This window comes from Crinia signifera, chromosome 8, assembly GCF_055691185.1.
Source record: "Crinia signifera chromosome 8, ASM5569118v1, whole genome shotgun sequence".
NCBI classification, from domain to species: domain Eukaryota; kingdom Metazoa; phylum Chordata; class Amphibia; order Anura; family Myobatrachidae; genus Crinia; species Crinia signifera.
In genome coordinates, this window is record NC_139224.1 from 83574035 (window position 1) to 83595162 (window position 21128).

At 46.8% G+C, this 21128-nt stretch overlaps 1 protein-coding gene across 2 annotated transcripts in view; it reads right to left on the reverse strand.

Annotated features, from left to right (window-relative positions):
- Positions 1-8352: 8352 nt before the first annotated feature.
- Positions 8353-21128, reverse strand: part of COLGALT2 (collagen beta(1-O)galactosyltransferase 2) — a 201986-nt gene continuing 189210 nt past the window's right edge. The window contains exons 11-12 of one of the 2 annotated variants that reach the window (XM_083156772.1): positions 16665-16871; positions 8353-9099 (exon numbers count right to left, since the gene is read on the reverse strand). In XM_083156772.1, coding sequence (XP_083012898.1) covers positions 8826-9099; positions 16665-16871 — 481 coding nt within the window. In that variant the 3' untranslated portion in view covers positions 8353-8825. The remainder of the gene's footprint in view (positions 9100-16664; positions 16872-21128) is intronic. The other variant, XM_083156771.1, reaches the window with a different exon arrangement.

Genomic DNA, 21128 nt, shown 5'->3' on the forward strand with positions numbered 1-21128 from the left:
CGCAGCGAGCCCGCGAGGGGCGGCGGTACGCGTCCTCCGACCTTTTCATGCCCTATTATCCACGTCGGCGTGGTGTGAGAATAGAATAGTGTGGCGAGCGCAGCGAGCCACCGAGCCCGAAGCGTGGCGAGCGCAGCGAGCCCCGCGAGGGGACGCGGATACCTTCACAGTTATACGCGTCCCCTCGCGGGCTTCACAGGTGTCCGTGGCGACACGGACACCTGTGAAGCCCGCGAGGGGACGCGTCTACCTGTGAAGGTATCCGCGTCCCCTCGCGGGGCTCGCTGCGCTCGCCACGCTTCGGGCTCGGTGGCTCGCTGCGCTCGCCACACTATTCTATTCTCACACCACGCCGACGTGGATAGTAGGGCATGAAAAGGTCGGAGGACGCGTACCGCCGCCCCTCGCGGGCTCGCTGCGCTCGCCACGCTTCGGGTTGGCGTGGATCGTGGGGTGGCGTCAAAAATTGGGGGGGACATTTAAGGGTTAATTGGGCCTAATTCAGGGTTAATATGGCCAAATCGGGTCAATTGAGCCATTTAACAGTGAAATCGCGGTCAATCAGCTTTTTTAACATTGTTCCCTATGGGAAAATCGCGGTGATCGCGGTCATCGCGGGCATCGCGACCATCCAATTTTACCCGCGATGCCCGCGATGACCGCGATCACCGCGATTTTAACCCGCGATGACCACGATTTTGATCGTTGGCGCCCTTCTAGGTAAAGAGTACCGTATTATCATTTCCGGAAGCAGGAAGAAGGTGGAACGCAACCGGAAGTGACTGCTGGAACGCAGTGCACTTCCGGTAGCGGCAAAAATTGCGGGAATCGCCCGCAAATCCCCATTGGATGTGAGAAATGGGAAAGGGGTATAAAACACCCTTCAGAGCACAGGCATTTTATACAGCCTGAGGAAGGAGAATTCTTCTCCGAAACGCGTTGCTGAACTATCTGCCAGTGCACTTGCACTTTATTGGCACCTGGACACTTTATGAAAGGACGATTTTGCACTGTTCTACCTGGGACCCTTACCCTCAAGCCTCCTGCGGTGGTGCCGCAGGTCTTATTTCTTTAAGAGAGAGCCCACCGCAAAGAACCATCAGGGTGAGGTCAAATTATCTGTATTGTATCCCAGTGTTTTTAGAAGTGTCCAAGTGTTATATGTATGTATTTTATTCAATAAATGTTGTTTTTAAAATTATAAACAACTCACATTTTTATTTGTAAATGTGCGCCAAGCTATCCCATATCCATTCATACCAGTAAAATAGTCGAAAGGAGGACGGTATCCCTCCCATGGGAAAATAGCAGGCAGCCATTTGCAATTTGTGCGCATTGAACACAAGTAAATTCTTTTTTATTGATCAGGGCAATTGTCAGTCATGAGCTCAAGTAGCATCCAGGGCCGGACTGCCCATCTGGCAAATGCTAGAGTGGCCAATTTCTTTGTGCAAGGTGGAAGCTCTGCCTCCCGATCAGCACACAGAGTGGCCCAGTCCGTCGCTGGTAGCATTCCTATTGGTACCACTGCTAATCTCATAGCTAGCTGAAGAACTGGAACTCTGGGTGATTTTAGTACAAGGTGTGTATATCAGTTAGGAAAACCCATGTAATTCCAACTTACTGTAGCCTAGTATTTCCAGCATTAAGGAAAAAATGTCCACTAAAATGCCTTCCCTCCATGAAACAAAAGAAGAGTCTTTTTAGAGTAGCTTAGGTGAATCAAACCTATGGTCCACACAGCATCATGTCCAGCTACCTACTGGGATAAAAGCCACATAATTATTATGAATTAAGAACCAGTGAACTGTGCCATCTGCTAAACAAGAAACATAGTTTTAAATGATTTATTAAAAAAGAGATTGAGTTTTATCTGGCACAGTGTTGCCTTCCTGTTGTATAACTATAAAGTTTGCTATAAAACGGTCACACCATTTACAATTAAGTTTACAATTAAGCTACTGTAAGGAGGTGAACCTTTGATAATGCTGCTGCAAAGCTATCAGTACTGAGAAATTTGTTTTGTTTTTTTATATCCAAGGCTATTTCTTCTGGTCAAAGTTTAGAATTCAGCTGAGACTTGTTGGGAGAGTCTAGGAAGCCAACATTGTTTGAGAATGCTAAAGGAACTTTCCTCCAGAAGAAGAGAGTTGTTGCAGTTTATGGTATTTCTGTTGGGAGGAAAGCCATCAAACTCCCTTGTAAGAAGCATGGGATTATACTGTGTGCCATTACCTTTCACTCACACTGAATATATGTATATTGAGCTCTGAGAACAGTACTCTAAGGTAATTTGCCAGGATTCTATCCAGTGGCGCATGCGGGGAGGGGGTTAGTTATACAGTGAACAGATTCCCATCGAGGAAATGGAAAATAGTCTGTCTGAGTGTCTGGAGAAGAGGAGAGGGATTTTCCTTTCCTGCTCCTCCTGTCACCTCCCCTCCTCTGGCCACAGGTGGAAGCTGCAGCCACAGCGTTGCCCAGCTATGCGGGTACTTATGACAACACCCTCATGGTTACTCCGCCACTGTTGGCTAGCTTCTTGTGTAGCCGCATAGCCAGGCAAGGCTGCCCATTGCAGCTTCTGCTCCATTTCTCCCCGCTTCCTTCCTTCTCTCAAGATGGAGGTGGTGTCAGCGTCCAGTCAGACCTCGCAGATCAGCAAAAGAAATGTGTGCTGGAAGGGACACCAGGAGGGGAGCAGGAGCTCGCTCTGCACTGCGCTATGCTCCCCTTCCATTGTAGCAGGGGTTAGGTTTAGGAACTTGTGAGGGGAATAAGCTTTAGGTGCAGGGGGGTGGATTAGGTTAAGGCGGAAGGTACAGGGGTTATGTTTAGGCACTGATGGGGAGGGATACTGTAAAGCAATGGGGGTGGAAGGTTAGGATGAGGCTGCATAGAGGATGATCAGGCTGAGAGGGGTAGGGGGACAGCATTATGTAGAAAGAAAGAAGTAATAATGCCACTGTATAGGTCATTGGTACGACCTCACCTAGAGTATTGTGTTCAGTTCTGGAGGCCATATCTCCAGAAGGATATAAATACATTAGAGACTGTACAAAGAAGAGCAACTAAAATGGTGCATGGCCTACATCACAAAACGTACCAGGAAAGACTAAAAGATCTTAATATGTATACTTTAGAGCAGAGAAGGGAAAGGGGGGACATGATAGAAACTTTCAAATATATCAAGGGCTTTAACAAGGTACAGGTGGGAAACATTCTTCACAGGAAGAGGAGCAACAGAACACGAGGACATGCACTGAAACTAGAGGGAGGAAGATTCAGGGGAAATGCGAGGAAGAATTTTTTCACAGAAAGAGTAGTAGATAAGTGGAATAGCCTCCCAACAGAGGTGGTAGACGCAAATACAACAGTAGAATTTAAACATGCTTGGGATAAGCATATTGTTATCCTTACAAAAAAATAAGGATCAAATATGGTTGAGGTAACATGTTTAAAAAAAGGGGCAGACTAGATGGGCCAAGTGGTTCTTATCTGCCGTCAAATTCTATGTTTCTATGTTTCTATGTTACTCACTGAGTCCCTGTCAGGATTCTCCATTCTGGGATTGGTACTTTGACTGCCGGAAAAATTGTATGTAATATATATATATATATATATATATATATATATATATATATATATATATATATATATATATATATATATATATATATATATATATATAAAAGAGAGAGAGGTAGAGAGGTGTGGCCTTTTACTGCGCTGATGTCAGGGCAGCATTATCTATGTGCCTAGCTGTTACTACAGGCACCAGAAAATAGAAATTGAACAAAAAGAGGGAAAGGTGTGCACCCTATATACTATTCACCTCAGAATTTACACAATGTTTTAAAAAATGGTTCATTCAACACATTAATACATAGATTTTCAATTAAGAAAACCATTTTACAATTCAGAAGATAATTTTAAAAATAGCAAGAAGATCCAACAGTATATTTGTTCCGTTTTCATCTGTGACTTCCAAGACCATTTGTATTATTTATGATCCAGATCACCCCTGAGGAAGTCCTAAGGGACGAAACGCGCAGGGTCGCATCTGTGAAGTCCTCAATGAGAACACCTATTGGTGTTGGATCTTCTTGCTGTTTATAAAATGATCTTCTGGATTGCAAAATCGTTTTCTTAATTGAAAATCTATGTATTAATGTGTTGAATAAAACCATTTTTAAACATTGTGTAAATTCTGAGGTGAATAGTATATAGGGTGCACATCTATCCCTCTTTTTGTTCTATTTCTATTTTCTGCTGTGTTTTCCCCTTCTATCCCCCCCATTACAGTTCAAGCCGTCATTGTGTGTTATCCATTTGAGCTACTGGCAAAATATTAATGTCCTTAATTTACCAAATTTCATATTACCTTATTCTGCCAATTGTAAAGTGCAACGGAATATGCTGCACTATATAAGAAACTGTGGTACTTGTGTAGTTTCATGGCTGCAGTTACGTAGTCAGCGTAGTGTCCCTGTCAGAATCGGCGTAGTGTTCCCGCGGCCAGCATAGTTAGCGTAGTCAGGGTCCCTGTCAGTGTCAGCGTGGTGTTCCTGCAGCCGCAGCCAGCGTAGTCAGTATGTTCGCGGCTAGACAGAGCTTACGTAGCGGCTCGCCACGCTGTAATGTGCGGCTCCCATCAGCGAAGCGGGGTTTTGAATTTGGCGCCAATTCGGCTGCCAATTCAAAACGCTGCATCGGCGCCCAATAGGAAACGGCCGCGGCGAGCCAATCAGCGCTCGCCGCGCCGTTTCCGCCCTGCCCCCGGCGTCTGACATCAGACGCCAGTGGGAGGGCGAACAGTCATCTACACGCCGGCGGAGCGCTCCTGAAGACGCGAGAAGCCGCCGGAGGACGGCGCAGAAGACGGCGGCGGGGAGAAGAGTTCTGGCGCCGCTGAAGAGGCCAGAAGACGCCGGGATCAAAACAGAAGATCTCCGGCGCCTTCTGCAAGAAGAAAGAAGATGGCTCCCGGAGAGGCCAGCGGGGGTGGGAAGCAAAAGAGCTGACGAAGCTCCCCCCAGCGGCCTCCCTCAACACCAGGTAGGCCTCCTACCCCCCATCCACCCTAGACCACCGGGTGTCTGGCACTAGGCCCGTGGGCACATTCAGGCCCTTCCGGCCTGTGGGCGCATTAGTCGGGCCCTCTTGGCCCGTGGCTCATTTGTTTGTTGGGCCCTCCTGGCCCTCTAGGTGGGCCCTTTAGTTAGGAAGCTGGGCCCTCCAGCATAGGTGTTGCACTGTGGGCAACACCTGTGCTGGAAGGCCCAGCTTCCTAACTGTGGGGGCATATGATGTTTGGCACTGTGGGGGGCATATGATGTTTGGCACTGTGGGGGGCATATGATGTTTGGCACTGTGGGGGGCATATGATGTTTGGCACTGTGGGGGGCACATGATGTTTGGCACTGTGGGGGGCATATGATGTTTGGCACTGTGGGGGGCATATGATGTTTGGCACTGTGGGGGGCATATCTGGCACTAGGTGCATAAAGTTGTGTCATGTGGCCACTCCCCTTGTGTCATATGACCATGCCCATGGTCACTCCCCCGATCACGCCCCTTTTTGGCGCATGATGTTGGCTCTTTGGCTTGACCGACGATATTTTTCGGCTCTTTACCTCTGACCGGTTGGCCACCCCTGGTGTAGTCAGTCAGCGTTACGCAGTTAGCGTGTAGTAAGCATAGTCAGTATGTTCGCGGCTAGCCGGAGCTTACGTAGTTAGCACAGTTAACACGTGTCATCATTATTGTTTAGAATAGATGACATGACAGGTGTGAATGTGTTCTTGAAACACCACCACGCATCTTCCCAATCTGTTCATACCCCCACTATCCACGTCGGCAGGGTTGATTTTATAAAGTGTGGCAAGCGCAGCGATCTACCGAGTCCCGTGAGGGATTACCTGATGTGTATTCTGCTTCTCCTTGTGGGGATCGCTCTGCTCGCCACACTTCCGGCTCATTTTATGTGTACTTGTATTCTGCGCGTGTACTTGACGTGTATTTCGGTGGATTGCGACCAATCGGCCCATTAAATCAGACCAAATCGCCTCTCCCTGACATGCAGTCGGGTCCGATGCATCGGACCTGGACCAGCTGCTCGTCCGACCACCCGTTCTGGGACCTCCCTCCAGAAGGCAAGGAGGGCGGGAAGCAGGGACGCATGCGATCCATCACAACGGATCGCATGCATCCCTGCCGCCCTCCCAATCCCTCAGAATTTCAAAGCCCAGTCTGATAACCCAGACTGCGCAGCGCGATGGGGGCGGAGCTTGGATTAGCATGCATACTTGCATAGTTTGTGAGAGTTGCCTGCCGCCCAGCAGAGCCTCCACCAGGGAGACTTTCCAGCAGCAGTGGCAGCAGCAGCAGCGAAGTCTTCAGGACACCCCCTCATGGTGAACGCTGTAGTTTGGAGACACAGAGAAGGAGGAGTGACGGGGAGCTACTACACTGCTAGCACAGGAAGGAAGCAGCTCGGAGGAGAGGTTGGGGGAGGAGCAGGTTAGTGCATGTATTTCTGGCTGCCTCAGCATCTCCTGGCTGGTACTATGTGTGTAGGCAGCATTGTGATGTAGTGTTTTTTTTTTTGTGCATACAGTATTTAGCGTGACACTGACTCCAATGTATGTTTGTAGGTGACCCCCTGGGTGTATCTATTAGAGCTGGCATTGCCCCCTTTGTGTTTGTTTGTGTGTGTGTGTGTGTGTATGTGTATGTAGGCTGGTAGTGACCCCTGTGTGTGTGTGTGTGTGTGTGTGTGTGTGTGTAGGCTGGTAGTGACCCCTGTGTGTGTGTGTGTCTGTGTGTGTGGGTAGGCTGGTAGTGACCCGTGTCTGTGTAGGCTGGTAGTGACCCCTGTGTGTGTGTAGGCTGGTAGTGACCCCTGTGTGTGTCGGTGTGTGTAGGCTGGTAGGGACCCCTGTGTGTGTAGGCTGGTAGAGACCCCTGTGTGTGTGTGTGTGTAGGCTGGTAGTGACCCTCTGTGTGTGTAGGCTGGTAGTGACCCCTGTGTGTGTGTGGGCTGGTAGTGACCCCTGTGTGTGTGTGTGTGTGTAGGCTGGTAGTGACCCATGTGTGTGTGTGTGTGTGTGTGTGTATGTATGTGTGTGTAGGCTGATAGTGACCCCTGTGTATGTGTGTAGGCTGGTAGTGACCCCTGTGTGTGTAGGCTGGTAGTGACCCATGTGTGTGTGTGTGTGTGTGTGTGTGTGTGTGTGTGTGTGTGTGTGTGTGTGTGTAGGCTGGTAGAGACCCATGTGTGTGTGTGTGTGTGTGTGTGTGTGTGTGTAGGCTGGTAGTGACCCCTATGTGAGTGTGTAGACTGGTAGTGACCCCTGTGTGTGTAGGCTGGTAGTAACCCATGTGTGTGTTTAGGCTGGTAGTGACCCCTGTGTATGTGTGTAGGCTGGTAGTGACCCCTGTGTGTGTAGGCTGTAGTGACCCATGTGTGTGTGTGTGTGTGTGTGTGTGTAGGCTGGTAGAGACCCCTGTGTGTGTGTGTGTGTGTGTGTGTGTGTGTGTAGGCTGGTAGTGACCCCTATGTGAGTGTGTAGGCTGGTAGTGACCCCTCTGTGTGTGTGGTTTATTAGTAGACTTGCCGACACTCCTGGATTTTGCAGGAGGCTCCTGTTTTAGCCACCAGTCCCCCCAATGCCCCACATAGCCCTCCTAATACCCCCAGAATACTAATAGACCTGCCAAGCACCACTGGCTGTGGTCAGCACAATAGCCATCCAACCAGCAAAGCCTGTTAGTGAAAAACCAACCATGGAAAAATGATGAAAATGGGTGTTGCTACACTGGGCGGTGCCCACTTTAATGGAGACCACACCCTTCTTCTTTGTAGCGCAACCCCCATCCCAGGTCGGCCGCACCTCTGGTGCAGCAGGTCCTGATTTTAACCATGCACAAGTTGTGAGGGATGGAATCTCCCTGAAACCAGTTTCCAAAAGTAGGCAGGTATGATTATACATCTGCCCCACCTGCAGCGCAGCATTGTTTAACCAAGGTGCATAGTCACGTGCTCTTTCTTGCTTTATTCCCAAGTCATACCCAAAGCTATGCTAAAGTTGGTGTAAATCTTGGACATTTATTTGTTGGAATTTAACTATCTTGTCCATCTCAGTCTGTTCATAACCCCATTACTGCACTTACTTGCTGCACTATTCCTAACTTAAAAGAGAAAAGATCTGCTTTGAATCCAGTTTCCATTTTGCATTGTTGGCCCCCCTTTGTGGAGAGCTCAGTCCTACAAATGGAAGCACAATAAATAGGGTACCCCCAATGTAATTCTCTTTTTATCAAGTCTTACCTTGAGTTTTATTTAACAAATAATACTTCTATTGACAGCCACATGTAACACAACATTTTAGTTAAAAAAAATAATTTTATTCATAATTGTTTTCCTATCTAGTATCTCTGGTATTGCTCCATGTTTAAAAAAAAAAGTAACACATTTCCTACAGTACTTAAATATTATGCACAGATTTGTTCAAAGAATTACTGATACAATTCCTTGTATCAAAGTCAACAAGATTACGCTGACACATTTACAGAACATATATTATTTTTGTAAAATACACAAATACAAACATGAATATATTTTTGTCAATGTATTCTTACACATTTGTTAATGGAGTAACAGTCATTGAGGGACCTATATTACATTAATCTTTTCAAAGGGAGTTTAGTACTCAATGTTATGTACAAACAAATCTATATAAAACAATTAGTCATACTAAAGTATTCACAGTAAACAACATTTTCTGTACACGTCCTACATGCTCTACAAGGGTTTGCAATAATCATAGTTCATCCCGAGATGATGTGTCAAGAGTACTTTGAGGAGATAACGCATCTGTGTTCTGAGCATCTGTATGTATCTGACCCTGCTGCCTGGTTTTTCCTGAGTATCGCCTGTCCCAGTCTGTTGCTACAGTCTCATTGTCCCAGATAGTAGATGTTTCCGTGTCACTAAAGTATCCAGGTTGGCCTGTGTAGTGAGTTGGGTAGATGAGAAGGGGCTCAGCAGAGAAGGCCTTGAGGTCCCGTGTAAGATAATATTCCTTATATTTCTCACTACAGAAAATAAAGGTAGAGTTAATCTGTTTGCAAACAAATATGTAATTATAAGACAGACATACCATCACATACATAAACACTCGTGACTAGACTGATGTGTGTGAGATAAGAGAGAGAGAGAAAGAGAGACTCATAACTCCATTTTTGACCATATGCAGTCATAGGGGTATTGTCAATTGTAGTCGCCACTGCCACTGCCAAGTGCCGTCCTCCTATTCGCCATCCCCCGCTTCCCCAGACACTTACACTGTCCCGCTGTAGGGCAGAGTGAGCAGAAGCAGCTCACCCGGTGGAGAGGGCACCGTCGCCTCCTATCCACATACCCTCCGCCTCCTCAGTCGCTCACCAGCTCCTGGCACAGCAAGAGCAGTCAAATCCGACAATCGGATTTGGCTACTGATTGAATAGTGCATGTCAGACCCATTCTGACAAATGACTGTCGGAATGAATCCAACATTAATTGAATATGAATCCGACATTAATTGAATATACCCCCTAATGTTGACATCAAGATGTTGAATGTTATGACATTGACATGGTTGAAATGACTACATATAACATATAACATGACAATTTATAAAATCTATTTTTGATGTCACCACCACATCAAAAGTTTAGATGGTGGAAGCCCAGCCATCATTTGATGGTGGGTTGTCTCTAGTATTGCCCAGCCTGTCTCCAGCAGCAGTCACTGATACAGACCTTGGGGCCTTATTCAGACCCGATCGAACAGCTACTTAGAAGAAAAAAGATTTCATTCAGCTAGTAAAAAGAATTTCTTTACGGTCAGAACAGTCAAACTCTGGAACTCTCTTCCCAGAGAGGTGGTAACGGCTGGCTCATTAAATGCGTTCAAGGCAAAGTTGGACAAACATTTACTGGAGAAAAACATCCATGGGTACAAATAAGAAATATAATTTGTCTGTAAAATACCAGAACCTACCAAATCAGCAATGGATATCTATACCAGGTTGAACTAGATGGACGCAAGTCTTTTTTCAGCCTTACCTACTATGTAACTACCTACTATGTAACTACTAATCTGCAGCTGCCAGCAATCAGGTAAACGCCTCCACACTAGAGGAAATTTCCGCCCTGTAAATTAATGTGCACAACGCATGAATAGATGTGTATGGCTAGAAATACATCGCAGCCCTTCAAATATTTCCAAAACCACTCGCAAGCCGCTCACCATCGGATGATTTCCCCACTGGTCACCACTGATCACAGTCGTGATGCCGATGTCGGCTGTCATATCGGACCCATCGAGGCCGGAGCTGATGTCACACATCCTCCCCCAAAAACACTCGGGCATGCATGCATTTTCAAAGACACGGCTAACACTTTTTATGGCACGCCTGTGTTTTTCTTGGCACTCCCACTAGGCGGCCGGTATGCAAATAGAAAAAGTAGCAGGATGTTATGGCTGGACCGTGTCGCGCAAGCACATTGCGGCCCATATGCACAGTCTATCCATAATTAGCCGTTGTGCAAAGTCACTCAACACAGATCACATCTGATTCAGGCCCCTGCTTCCCTGCTCATTAAGTGTTCATTCATCATGCTCTGCTGGTATAAGCTGCAGCAGTGCAGGGGAGAGGGGAGGCAGTGCTCTGGTTATCACTGTTTTAGTAAGCCAATCAAAGCTACCAATGTGTCTGGTTGCCTAGCAGCAATAGCCTTGAAAGGAGAGGGATCAGTCATCTCTGAGGCAGACCACTTCACAGAGACAGCCTCTAACTTATATAAGATGTTCCCGATGAATACACAGAAGCCAGGAATGTGCCTGAGTATGATACCTGCCGCAAGTCCCGCATCTGTTAAAACAATCAGTACAGCTGTCGGAGTCAATACAGGGGGGTGAAACCGCTCCAACTGCCTGCCGGGGGTCCCGCTTTGAAATTTCAAAGTGGGACCCCAGGTGGGCATTAAGCACTGTATGACTCCGGCGGCTATCACTACAGCCACAGGGGTAATAAAAAGTGCAGCACCCCTGGTGGGAATCTCCCCCACAGCTGACTATCTCTCCCCCCTGCTGAAATTGCAAAGTAGGACCACCCGCAAGCATTCAAACATAGGCGCGATTATGCACCCCACCCCTATACCGACTTGCAGCTATCAGTACAGCCGCCAGAGTTTTATCAGCTGCAGGACACCCTCCCAGACAAGCACCCCCCAAATGCAACACATGACAGGCAGTGTAAAAATAAAGCACCCAACCAGCGCAGGGACTGACAAACCTGCAGGGACATCACAAGGAGAGGAGATGGAAATGGGGGATACCTGTGCACAAGCTAGGTAATGAAAGAGTGTGGTATATATTGCGGTAATGTCAGTGCCGGTGCAAGGCGGGGGGGGGGGGGCGAGGGGGCGCTCCGGCACTGGGCACATGGCACACAGCGCCTGTAACAGACGGGAGAGCGCCGCTATGTCAGGGGATGAGCCGCAGTGGAGACACATCCTGAGGGTAATTCAGGTAGGCAAATTGCACGTCTTCCTACCTGTAATGTACGCAATGTTGACCGCGCCCCTGCCCGCACTCTGTTGCTGCTGCTGGGATAATAAAAGACGTTTCCGAATCTGACTTTCCTAGTCTGTACTGGAGGGTACTGCTCCCTGGGGGGGGTGCGCTGCTCCGATGGTGCTGGTAACTGCAGCGCTGCCCACCGTGGTGTTCCGGGGGGGGTCGTCAGGGAGGGAGTGTCGGGTGATGCGGCCGCCGGTGCCGCTAAGCGTGCCGGGGGGGGGGTGTCGTCTGACGGTGCTAGGTAACTCCAGGGGTGGGGAGGGGGGCCTAGTCACTCCGGAGGAGGAGGGAGGGGGGGAGAGTTGCGGCCGGTGCCACTTACCTCCATCCGGGGGGACCTGCTGCAAACTGCCGCCCTCCAGTGACCGGCGCCCTAGGCAAATGCCTAGAGCTGCCTAGTGGTGGCGCCGACCTTGGGTGGTGTATCTTAGTGAATGTCTCTAGACGAACAGGTGGGGGTGTTCCCCTGAGAGTGATCAGTCGCAGTAGGCGTAATGCTAGGTACACACCACAATGAGTGGGACGATCATACGATCCGATCACGATCTGTATCCAGTTGAATGGATCTTTTACAGATCCTGACTGCAGCAGGTAGGATCTCCAAAACAACCAAACGACCAGCAGGGATGTGCATCGGATCGGAATCGGATCTAAAACATGGCAAAACATGCCCAATTTACATACAACCGGTTGAGATTGCATCAAAATTGGAGGAACTGAGGCCAAATCGTTCTACATAAGAGAAAATAACTTTTTGCTGGGAGCACTGTTGCATGAAAAATAAAATGTAACTTTTAATTCCTATATTTAAGTGATAGGGAATCACTGCCCGCTTATCACTGGATATAAAAAAAGACACACACATGCATGCCCCCAGCAAAAAGAGAGTTTCTCTTAAGGTGCCTACAAACTAGAACGATTTTTTGGCCGATTGGCAGATTTTCTATAAATCGGCCGATATATCGTCCGATGTTTACCGATAATCGGACGAAAAATTGGCCGATTTTTTCCCGATACGCGCTCCCGTGGATCTTTTGCTAAATCTTCTGATCTTACGTGCTGCATGAAAGATCAGAAGATTTAACAAAAGATCCATAGGAACGCTCACAGGATCTTAAGAAAAATCTTTGGTAAAGATGTGCGCTTGCCTGAAATCTTTTGTCCAGGACAGGCAAAGATTTGAAGGCTAATTTATGCGCACATCTTATGATCGCAGATCCCCAACTGCAAACCTGCAGGGATGCTTGCTCCAGTGTTCATGACTTCTAAGCAGCTCTGACAGACTGAACTTCTCCTCCTCAAGAGCACAGCTTATATAGGAGAGCTGTAATTGGATAACAGTCATGTGCTTCTCAGTATACGTTACACTAACAAAAACCTGACATATTCATAGCCAGCTTGTTATATATCATATCCAACTCATCATACATCATATCCAGCTCGCCATAAATCATATCCAGCTCACCATATGTCATATTCAGGAAGCTGTCATTTTGACTCTAATGGCCCCTTATAATAGGGCCAGTGCTATAGCATGTGACTTGTTCTTGTATCTAATCTAAACTGTCAGCCAGCTACTACAGCTAAGACTATTTGTTCAATGCACAATCCATTATACCTTAAGGTGTGTACACACGGTGCAATATGGTCATTGAGCAATTTTGGCTTATTAGCTTTCAGCAATATATTGCTCAGTGTACAGCGACCAGCGATTTTGGCTGAAAATTGCAAGCTATTCTGTCTTCTTCTGTCTCTACCTCATTTTGACTAAAGATCTCTGGTCGCTGATACACAGTGCATTGCGCACCAGCGACCAGCAATTTTTAGCCATAATCGCAGGAGCATGTTCCTGTGACCAGCGACCAATTAGGGCTGGCTGCGAGAGTGCGCTCCTAGAGATTTATCTCCCATAACACAAAAACCACACTGGCGTTATGGTCGCTCAGCGATAATGGCTTAAATCGCCCGTGTGTACAAGGTTAGAAGCTGTGTACACACTGTGCGATTTGGTCGCTGAGCGATTTTGACTAAAAATCGCTCAGCAATATATTGCTCAGTAATATATTGCTCAGTGTACTGGCAATTGCCGGTCGCTGGTGCACAGTGCATTGTGCACCAGCGACCACCGATTTTTAGCCATAATCGAAGGAGCATGCTCCTGCGACCAGCGATCATGAAGGGCTGGTAGCAGAAGCGCGCTCCCGGCGCGCTCCCGGCGTGCTCCCGGTGCGCTCCCGGCGATTTATCTCCCACAGCACATGAAATCACTGGCAATATGGTCCATATTGCCGGCCATATTGCCAGCGATATGTGCTGAAATCGCCCCCGTGTGTGCACAGCTTGAGATAGATGAAGCAAACTAAAAAGGGGCATACACAGAGATGTGTGCGATTTTGCTAAGCTATTTAGGGTAGTCGATTTCCCTGTGTCCAGATTGCCCATAGGAGCACATACACATGCAGTGATTTGTGCTAAGCGATTTTGCTTAAGCAAAAAAAAAAAAAAGGCAGGGTAGTGGATTAGAATGAGAGATTGCTATTGCTTATTCTGTACACACAGAGAGATTTGAAGTCACTTGCTAAGCAATTTGACTAGATTTTTGACTGCATGCACTTAGCAGGTGATAGCGATGTGCGGGACCGTACACCGAGAGATCTTTGCTTACTTTCTAAGCAATCTGGTCAGATGTGTATGCCCCTTAGTTAGCAGGCGATAGTGTTGTGTGGGACCACGCATCATAATCGCTCTGGGGTATATACATGTAGAGATCTGTGCTTACTTTCTAAGCAATCTAGTCAGGTTGCTTGAAAAAAATCACAAAATCGCTCCGTGTGTATGCCCCTTAGTTAGCAGGCGATAGTGTTGTGTGGGACCACGCATCATAATCGCTCAGGGGTATATACACGGAGAGATCTGTGCTTACTTTCTAAGCAATCTAGTCAGGTTGCTTAGAAAAAAATCATGAAATCGCTCCGTGTGTATGCCCCATAAACATATCACTACTTCATTTAACTCTTCCTGTAACACAAGACTTTTTAGCAAGATATATGGGTACAATTAGTCTGAAAGTGAATTCCAGTGAATGAAAAACCATGAGCCTGATTCAGACCAGAATGCAGGGCTAAGAATTTGAAGCCCTACCGATTATCTGACTATTGGGCATGCGCACGGTATACTGTGCACATGTGTAAGCCGTCTGTGTGAAGGCAGCCAGCGATGGCTGCTAGTAGGGTGATTAACCCCCTGTGACCATTTGGGAACGGTAACCCTGTATTTTCTGGAAGTGCCCCAGAAAACATAGGCATTCCGCGATCATTGGGAGGGAGGGCGGCTGACATCATAAGTAGCCTCCTTCTTCCCACTGCCATCACAACACCAAGTAAGTCCTCATTTACTAGGTTTGCAAACAGAGGAGGAAACCATTCGATGATGATTGATTGCAAATGGTTTCCCCTTATGTGCACAGCTGCAAACGAATTTGCAGCCGTGCACATGAGCAGGAATTTACATGTGCGGGCGGCGTTTACCTGATCACTGGACTCCGAAGATTCACAGTCCAGCATTCGGCACTGAATCGGGCCCCAAGAGTGTATGTTAATAGAGGATCTATTGTGATGTACAGCTACAGGTTTTATCGCATTTGGGGAGACAAGCCCTATAATATTTACTTACAGTAACAGTGATGTGAGAAGTATTAGTAAATATGGTGAAGCTTATGCTGTGTACACACGGTCCGATTTACTTTCCGATGTTGACGATATAGTCAACATCGGATCGGCATCGGATCAACATCGGATGCAGATCGCAAGGGTTTTAACCCTTGCGATCCAGATCCGATCCCGATGCGCGTTCATGTATCGGAAGCCAGAAAGTCTTGGCTGCCTTGTCTATATAGTGCAGATCTGCACTATATAGTCAAGATAGGATGCAAATCGGATGTGCTTAAGATCCTATCCACGATCCTATCTGATCAGATCATGGATAGGATCTTAAGGCACATCTAACGTGTGTACACACCATTAGTGTATGCGGAACTTGTCCTTTTTAAGTGTATCACACCCTTTAGGCAGCTTAAGTTGCATTCTGTGCAGGGCTTATCTGTGTAAATATATTATAAGTTATTTGTTTGAAAGGAAGAACAGAACAGCTTTGTCTTAATGACCTCTGTCTGCTGTATGGATAACAGCACTATGATGGATGTAATAAAGTCCTGGGTTCCATTCAATTCAGCCTTGTTATATTAATAAAATAAAACCTGAAATAAGGAACACTGTCAGAAACTATAGTGTCCACAGACAGCACTTTCAGGAGGATTCAGTGTGATTTCTGGACAGTTAGGATCCTGGCTGTCAGGATCTCAACAGCGGGATCCTAGTCGCCAGAAAGAGGACAGCAAGGGAGCACAATGAGGCAGAAAAGAACCTGTGCACCCCGGGATAGCGGTAATGTAGGCAGTTGGGATCTTGGAGTCAACATACTGGCAGCTGGGATCCCGATTGTCGGCATAATACATCCCATTCAGGAGAGGACTTTCTACTGCAGACTCAGAACCCTGGAGTGATATCGGTTTCTACTGAAATCACAGGTGTGGGCTTTCTTACAGAAATACAATTATAACAGATTAATGAAGGAAACTGATAATCGTAATAGAGAGTCACAAACTTTCTCATGGTGTATTGCTATGAATTGTAATAATCTATTAATCACGTACAATTATCATTTTTATTCAGGTAGGGATTTTAAAGTAGGAGGTAGTCAATGGATGAACTGTTTTCTTTTTTAATGGCTTATTTACTTAACAACCTGGAGTTTGACATTACCGTATATACTCGAGTATAAGTCGACCCGAATATAAGCCGAGGCACCTAATTTTACAACAAAAAACTGGGAAAACTTACTGACTCAAGTGTGACCCTCACTCGAGTATAAGCCAAGGGGGGCCTTTTCAGCATAAAAAAATGTTCTGAAAAAGTAGGCTTATACTCGAGTATATATGGTAAATGTTTTCATGTGTGCAGTAAGTGGATATACTTACACTGGATGCTTGTTATACATAACTGGAAGGAATTCATCCACTGGCAACATCTTGCTGAGGGGTTCTGCAGCAATGAGTTTCTGAGCCCCCTGCAGAGAGATGGCATAACCCAGGGTCCAGTACGAATAATCTGCTTCCACTAGATTCATTACGTTAGGAACAGCTTTTTCTGGACGTTCCACCTGCATTCTTTTCCGTCCTATGTAGCTGAAAAAAAAAGGCAACAAAATTACTACTCATAAGGAACCAACATGAGCTGCTTTAGGAATTTATAAATGCGTGATAGATGCTCATAAATTAAAGCAAACAAACATTTATTTATTAACAGTTTCTTATATAGCGCAGCATATTCCGTTGCGCTTTACAAAGGAGACAGTTATACAACAAACTGGGTATTTACAGACAGTCAAAGGTATGTGGGCCCTGCTCGCAACCTTACAATCTATAGAATGAAAATATATGAATGTTTATTAGAAAGAAGTCTGGTTATCACTGATGGGGATGTGTGTACATGACTGGTTATCATTGATGGGGATATGCGTACCTGACTGGTTATCACTGATGTGGATGTGCATACATGACTGGTTATCACTGATGGGGATGTGTGTACATGACTGATTATCACTGATGGGGATGTGTGTACATGACCGTTATCACTGATGGAGATGTGTGTACATGACCGGTTATCACTGATGGGGATGTGTGTACATGACCGGTTATCACTGATTGGGATGTGTGTACATGACCGGTTATCACTGATTGGGATGTGTGTACATGACCGGTTATCACTGATTGGGATGTGTGTACATGACCGTTATCACTGATGGGGATGTGTGTACATGACCGTTATCACTGATGGGGATGTGTGGACATGACCGGTTATCAGTGATGGGGATGTGTGTACATGACTGGTTATCATTGATGGTGGGGATGTGTGTGTACATGACTGGCTATCACTGATGGTGATGTGTGTACATGACCGTTATCACTAATGGGGATGTGTGTACATGACTGGTTATCACTGATGGGGATGTGTGTACATGACCGGTTATCACTGATGGTCGTATGATTGATTGCATGCAGATTGTGTGCACATCGTGTGCACACAGTCGTGCAATGCGCGCTCCTGCTGGTTGGAGGATTGGTCCTCTGATCTGACATGCTGCTCGTCAGATCAGTTAGGATTGGGAGCAGATTGCATGTGCGCTTAAGCACATGCAATCTGTTGTTCGATTGGGAGGGGGAGAGAAGCGATGGCTTCCCTCCCCTTCTGCTGGGCTGTCCCTGGAGGGGCTACTTACCCCATCAGTGGTGGCTGGGTCCCCTGGCAGCAACGGCGGCTGTGTCCGTGTCCCCTGGCGGCGGCGAAGGCGGCTGGGTCCAGGTCCCCTGGCGGCGGCGGCAGCTGGGTGCCCTAGCGGCGGTGGCAGAGACTGGCATTTTTAAAATATCAAAATGGCTGCGGCTAGCCAATAGCGGCTCGCCGGGTCATCGCCCCGTCCCCTTGAGCTGGCTATATTAGCCAGCGTGTGATAGGGGGCAGGCAGTCCGGCGGCGGAGGTGGAGCAGAGAAGAGCTCCAGAAGACGCCTGGCAGCCCTGGGGGCTGCCACCCCAGGTGAAGACGCTGCAGAATCCCTGGGGGCGGTGGCCATGCAAAAGAGCTTAGGGGGCTACTGCTCCCAGGTGAAGATGCCACAGAAGCCCTGGGGTGAACAAAAGAAGATGCAGCTTAATAAAATTTGATAAAAACCAGTGTGTTGGATTTTTGTTTTAATATTTTCTTTACAGGGGGGCTATAGGTACCAGTGGGCCTTTAATGCCCCACATGCTGGTACCTGTGGTTCTCCCAAGTACCAGCATGTGGGGCATGCTTGCGGGACATGTAGTCCAACAAGAAAAACAAAAGAAAAAGAAACTCGGGTGGGGTGCACTCTTAATATCTTAATCACAAAAAGTTGCTCAATAAAGATATTTAGAGTTTAAAGTATTTTTTATGTGATTTTTTGTATAACTTGCTGAGTGTTTAGTAACCAAAGTTACTGTTAATAAAGTTAATTTAATCTATATTGGCGATTTATTTGGTCCTCTACAGGGTTGGTAATAGCCGGTATGTGTGAATAAACCTTTAATTAAGAAAGCTGACCATCATATAGGCCCTTATTCTGATCGGTGCGGAAATTCCCGCATGCGGACGGACCGCCGATGTTGATCGTCTGCGCATGTGCAGAGGTCACTCTGCGCATGTGCAGGCGATTTCGCCGCACGGATTCTTTATACGCCGCACAGGGGGCGTAGAGGGGCGTGAGGGGCTACTTAGCCTCATTACCCTATGCATACGCCCCCCGTTTCATGGGCGTTCCCATGCAAACGCGGGGCGTATGCATGGTAATGAGGCCGTGACGCGTGGGTACGAGGCGGGCATCTGACATCGCCGGATGTCAGCTGCCCGCCCCTATACATGATTTCACACGGACAAGTGTCCGTGTGGTCTTGTGTTGCGGGACCTGGTGGAGCGTGCGGCCCTGCATTCGATGTTCGGCGACCATCGAATGCAGGGGCTGCTCCCACCATGGAGGAGGCGTATCCCCGTACAATTTCATGCGGATCGCCTCATATCCGCATACGGACGGCAGGTGGCGATCCGTATGGAAGGCGGGGATTCGCCTGCACGGTTGCGGCCGCATATTCTGATCGGGCCGCACAGATCAGAATAAGGGCCATATCCTTAGTGCCTTTAACCAATAGGCAATGTAAGTGTAATCTCAATTGATATTTGAGATAAGGACTATAATCATGGGTCAGCATAACTCAAAATTTCAAGGAAATAAACAATAATTCACACATAACAGCAATCAAAATATTATTTATATATATATATACACAATTCTGGTTTTTATAATAACAGTTTTGAATTCAGGCAGCTTCCCTAGCTGGATTTTGATACATTTAATAATATGATTCCCTCTTGGGTTTTGAAGTAACAATAATTAAACTATGTGGCAGACCTGCTGTCACGTATAATAACAAAAAAGTTTTTTTAAAGTTCTTTTAAGCAAAAAACGATACATGAGTTGATTATCCTGGCTGCAATATAAGTTGGTATTTCAAAGTGCTAAATAGCCTGTGGAATGTCCACTCATCATATAGCATATGATAGCATGTGCATACAGCGTTTCCAGGCAGTTTTAATCATGTGTGGCAGGTGTAATTGACGTAGAATTTACAAGGTCACATGAGTACTGTGTGTCAAACCACCTGACACATGTAGTATCAATCAAATGTAAACAATCAATAGATGCAGCTGAATTATAACTAATTATGCGCTGATAGGTTAACGTGGCACAGATTAGTATTGTGTAGTCCCACTGTAAAGGACAATATTTTTTAAAACGGCTATTAACCCCGCACCCACTGCCCAGGGGTGCGGGGGATAGCCCCGGCTTCAGCCCAGGCCTGGGGTGCCCTGGAGAGGGAGGGACCCCTTTATTTGGGGAGCCCCCTGCCCAAAAACTCCCGGCCTGGGCTGACTAGTTGGGGGGTAATGCTTTAGGGACCCCGTCAAGCATGTCCCCTGGCTATGGCATTACATCCCCTGCTAGTGGAGCCTGGTGCTGGTCCCTAAAATATGGGGGACTCCTGCTCATTTTGTCCCCTGTATTTTGGGAACCAGGGCCAGCTCAAGAGCCCAGTGCTGGTCCCTAAAATACAGGGAACCCCCACTCACCCAACCCCCTAGTAGGCCAGACCCCTATTTAAATGAATCTCCAATCTATACAATCATGCAGCAGATGGATTGGATGACTGATGGTATGATCGATTGTGAGTAGGTTGTGTGCCCAAAAAACAACAAAGAATTCCGGGGAGTTGAAGGGAAATTGTACACAATCCTGATTGTGACCGGTCTTAAGACCGATCTTTCTGATTTATGGCCACCTTAAGAGTTTGTGCTGTGTGCATTTTCACAGATACTAGTCTGAGTATCTTCTAGAAGTCAAACACCTTGATTGCTTCCAGAGGTGATTGTCTTTTGTTGCTGGGAATGTGAGTGCTCCATGTAATCTGATTCTGCGTTAGGCTGTAAACTCCCGGTGTTGCCCTGGAGCACTGAGATGCTTTGATTTATATTTTCCATCCCCCAGTGGAAAAAAAAAGTCCTATGCTTCCTGGAAGAAAGGTTTGCAGGCTTACCCTTTGACATAAGCCAGTGGTTCCCAAAGTGCCCCGGAGCACTTGTAGGGGTTATTGGTCCAGAACCAATTCAAATTATTTATGGCCAATAAAAGAGGAAAAATCAGTGTTTGAGGCTTCCAATTATAAAATATGTGGGGAAACAGAAGTGAATCGTGTTCCTCACCACATAACTGGACCTAAGGATGACATTTAAGCACAACTTATTTCATTTAAAAAAAAAAAGTATTCTTGGTAACAAACTTTGGCCTATTCTGATAGGTGCCGTGATTCA